Below are 4384 nucleotides of genomic sequence, written 5' to 3' on the forward strand. Positions count from 1 at the left end.
CGACCGTGAGCATGACGACCGTCGGCTACGGGGACGTGGTCCCGCTGTCCATCGCCGGGAAGCTGACGGCGTCGGCCTGCATCCTCGCCGGCATCCTGGTCGTTGTCCTTCCCATAACGCTCATATTTAATAAGTTCTCCCTCTTCTATAAGAGGCAGAAACAGCTGGAAATCGCCATGAGGAGCTGCGACTTCGACGAGGGCATAAAGGAAGTCCCTCCCTCCGTCAACCTGCGGAACTATTACGCGCACAAAGTGAAGTCCTTCATGGCGAGTTTGTCTAACATGAGTCGGAGCTCACCCAGCGAACACAGTCTTAGTGAATCCATACATTAAAATGATGCGAATCGGCACACTGCCCCTTCCTTTAGAGGAAACGACAAGACCTGGTGAGAGAGGCTTTGATTTGATACCGAGGCGCGCAGAGGAGCTGTCCAGCGTCCTGATTGTCTTTGGAAGGGGAAGCGCGACCGCGCCAAGAACACCATGCAAACGGCTGCCTATCACTTTGTCTCTCATCTCAGTGGAGTCATGTTTCTCTACGTGTCTATCACCATTAGAAAGAGAATAACCTTAACAGACATAGTGTTTGTTTGTACCCAATCACTGAGTGAGTAGCTATAGGCAAAGTAATACAAAAAAGTCTCCGATATAGGTGACATAATACACGTCAGTATAGTGGTGGAGGTTATGGTCTGAATTTCAAGTTGTTTTTAATGTAACCCTGTTACTACAGTGTTGTGATATGTCAAAAGTATAACCGTGTCTTTTGATGTGTCACTGTTTTGCGACAAGACTGCGCTGTAGCAAACTATATATTAAAGAAAAAAAACGATGTTTGGTTTCATCTTCTTACGTGAGAAAGCTACAGTATGTTGGCTGCATTATTATCACACATTATGATAATGTTGAGTGGTACACAAAAAAACAAAGAACCATTTGTTACAATCGCAGAACTTACTCATAAAATCATAAAAGCTACCACACAGAACCCTATGGTTCCATATATATATATATATATATGTTTATATTATATTTTATATTTATATTATCAGCTCCACAACGTGCTGTTTTGGAATCTCTAACAGTTCATTACGGAAAACAAGGCTCTATGTTGAAAAGAACCTATTTTCAGAGTTCTTCTATTGCTACATATTCTACATAGACCCTTTATTTTACAGAATGTATGTCATTGATACTAAAACATGGAATCGACAATAGGTTCCTCTAAACCATCATGAAGGAGCACACAGCAACAAGGAGCAATCCACAGGGGTCAGGCGCCACAGAAATAGGGCAGGGAGGGCCATGTGTGGACTGCAGGGGGGCAGGTAGGGCCACCTGGACACCAGCTGTGCAGACTGAATACAGAGTGAGACAGTCGGCTGGAAAAAGGATCAATGATCAATAGTTTGACCTTGCTTATTTTTGTTAAGGCCAAATGTGTTTTGCTTTGAAGAAGACATTCCTCTCAGACTTCATAAGGTAATCATCTATTCTCCAGTCTTGGTGAAGGTTCCAGATGAGTCTGCATCAGACATCGACCACAGTAACTTCAGTCCTCGGCCAACAGAGCATTCCAGTGGGATGAGATTTAGTATGAGTGTAATGTGGGCTGGAGGTCTGGACAAGCATTGACCCATTGTAAGATGGGTGTTTACCTAAAAGGGCCTTGTAGATAAAAATGTACATATGCTTCTCTGGTAAAGGGAGGACCATCCAACATTAGCATAAAGAGTACAGTGATGAGTGCCGTAGGGATCTCCAGTAATAAAGCTGTGTTAAGTGTTGAGTGGTAAACAGCATCTAAGGCCTTAAGAGTAGAGGTAGAGGCTTGCCTATAGATCACATCACCGTAGTCGAGCACAGACATACAAACAGCTTCAATAACTCTTTTTCTACAAAGCATAGGAAAATTTGATAAATTTCTGTAAAAATAGCCAGAGTCTCTTGACAAGCTTATATATGTGTGTTCTAAACGTGAGTTTCTCATCAATCCATATCCCCAAATACTTATAAACTGAAACTCTCTCAATAAGGGATCCACTGTTGGTTGAAATACAGAGATCAGACCGACTATCAATTTTTGCCCTGGAAAATAACATAAAAGTTGTTTTATGAGCAAATTTGAGGTCAATGAATGCAATTTGAAGATCATCTAAAGATAACTGCAGATTTGTTACAGCTAGATCAGCAGAATCAGAATCATCTGCGTACAGAGGGGCATGACAATTTGATAAAGATGAACGAATATTGTTAATGTAAATTGTGAAGAGAACAGGACCCAAAATTGAACCTTGAGGGACACCCTTGGTAATTGACAGAAACTCTGACTGAGTGGATCCAAAGGTCACAGACTGTTGCCGAGCAGAGAGATAGTTCTGGAACCAAGAAACGGCACCAGAGCTGAAACCAATCTTAATCAGTGTAAGTACAAGCAAAGAATGGTCAACAGTGTCAAATGCCTTGGAAAGATCCACAAGGATGGCTGCACAGTGTTTTTTTTCCCATCCATTGACAATGGCGGTGTTTCCTGATAAAGAACCTTCTTAAGCAACCCTTTGTATGGGAGTTAAGAAGTACTTTGGAGTTAAGTGCTTCTTAACTCGTTGGGGAAACCCGGCCAATATCATTCAAAACCAGAGTGACAGCAGAGACAGTGTTGTGCTGAGGCCTGAATCCTGACTGAAGCGGCCTTAAAATAGAGTTAGCTGAAAGGAAATTCTTGAGTTGTTGATTGACTAAGGATTCCAGGATTTTAGCCAGACAAGACAATTTAGAAATCGGTCTGTACTTATTTGGGTCACTACTAACACCACCCAAGGGGACAACATGAGCCATTTTCCAGACAGCAGGGATAACACCTGACAGCAGGGAGAGATTAGAGATATGTGTTATCTGCTCAGCAATCAGGGGAGCAGAGAGATGGAGGAAAAAAGGCTCTTTTTTTTCATCAATTGCATGAAGAGATCCAAGGACTGTGTTTAATAGGACAGGATCCAAATGAAATTGGGAATTATAAGAATAATTTGAAAAAGATGGGTCTATAGAGTTTAAATAGAGGCTAGGGGCTGAGTATTTTCATTCCGGGAAAAATGACATGCTTCAGATTCAAAAAGGTTTCCTGCAGCAGCAAAGTGTCTGTTGAAAGCAGAAACAATCTCACTTTGATCTTGCAATAAACAATCATCAAACTTAACATGAGTGGGCATAGAGGCAACAGAGTTGTTACATTTAGCTTTCCAGAATTTCTTTGGGTCTGACAATGAACTAGAGACTAAATTAACATATATTCAGTCTTCGCCTTCCGGACCAGTGCATTTGTTATGAATGTGTTTGAATGAGAGCCAGTAAGAAGCCTCCTTGGTGCAAGAGGCTTTATTACGCTCTAAGAACACGGCTGACAGCTCGGTGGAAAACCAGGGTCTAAGTCTGTTTTTTACTCTGATCTTTCTGAAGCGAGCATGTTTATCTACAACTGATAGACATGTGTTGGTAAAGAACTGTAAGGATAGTTCAAGATCTGGAATTCCAGATCTACGACGTCGCTATTAAAGAGATCATTCAGGAAAGCCTGCTTGTCAAAATTTCTAAAATTAACCTATTTTTTTTATATGACAGTCTCTAATGCAGGCAATGGGACAGTGGTCATCCCTAGATCAAAAACACCAGCTGCAGAAATGTTGCTTTTGTTGGAGAACTTTGTTGAATTAATCACAATTCCCCTTATATAGCCTACTTAAAATAATCGATCATTGGGCCTCATTCACCAATATCTTCCTAAGTTCTGTTCTTACATTTGTTCCTAAGAACGTTTCTATAGAACGCTCTCATCCGAATCACGTGTTCGTAAACCTCTGGATGAGTTCACATCTGGATGAGTTCACATCTGGATGAGTTCACATCTGGATGAGTTCACATCTGGATGAGTTCACATCTGTCTTCTCATAATGATCAATCCCATGGTTCCGTACTGTGAAAGCGCGCCAGTTCTCCCTACAGGGTCGTGCGCAGATGTCACTTCTCTGAATAAATACCGGGCATCCACGCCCTTGACCGGGCATCCACGCCCTTGAATTTTCAATATCATAATGTTTTAGTAAGGGGATGCAGGTCGAGCCCAGCGTGCGCAGTCAAAATCAAATTTTAATTTAGCCACGTAGGCTTCCTACTATGATGAATTTGCATCAACACATAGCGAGACAGAACAGTGCAAAATGTCAAAGTGATAGAGTAGTCAAAACAGTAGAAAAATGTAGGCTATAAAATACACAGCTGTCAACGCGGGATGCCAAATGAAAATCTAAAGACCAGTCTCCACCTGTCACATTTAAGAGTCAGTAAAATGCATGGGATGATATTATATACTCGTTCAGTGAAAGCTG

The 4384-nt window shown here is 41.6% G+C and overlaps 1 protein-coding gene across 1 annotated transcript in view; it reads left to right on the forward strand.

Moving 5' to 3' along the window:
- The window catches only part of kcns2 (potassium voltage-gated channel modifier subfamily S member 2), a gene marked incomplete at both ends in the record, with an annotated part of 1437 nt that extends 1102 nt beyond the window's left edge, over positions 1–335 (forward strand). Inside the window, one exon of the mRNA XM_084445173.1 lies at positions 1–335. This exon is cut by the window's left edge and continues 1102 nt beyond it. Coding sequence (XP_084301299.1) covers positions 1–335 — 335 coding nt within the window.
- Positions 336–4384: the final 4049 nt, after the last annotated feature.

This window comes from Borostomias antarcticus (genome assembly GCF_949987555.1).
Source record: "Borostomias antarcticus genome assembly, chromosome: 10".
Classification (NCBI taxonomy): domain Eukaryota; kingdom Metazoa; phylum Chordata; class Actinopteri; order Stomiiformes; family Stomiidae; genus Borostomias; species Borostomias antarcticus.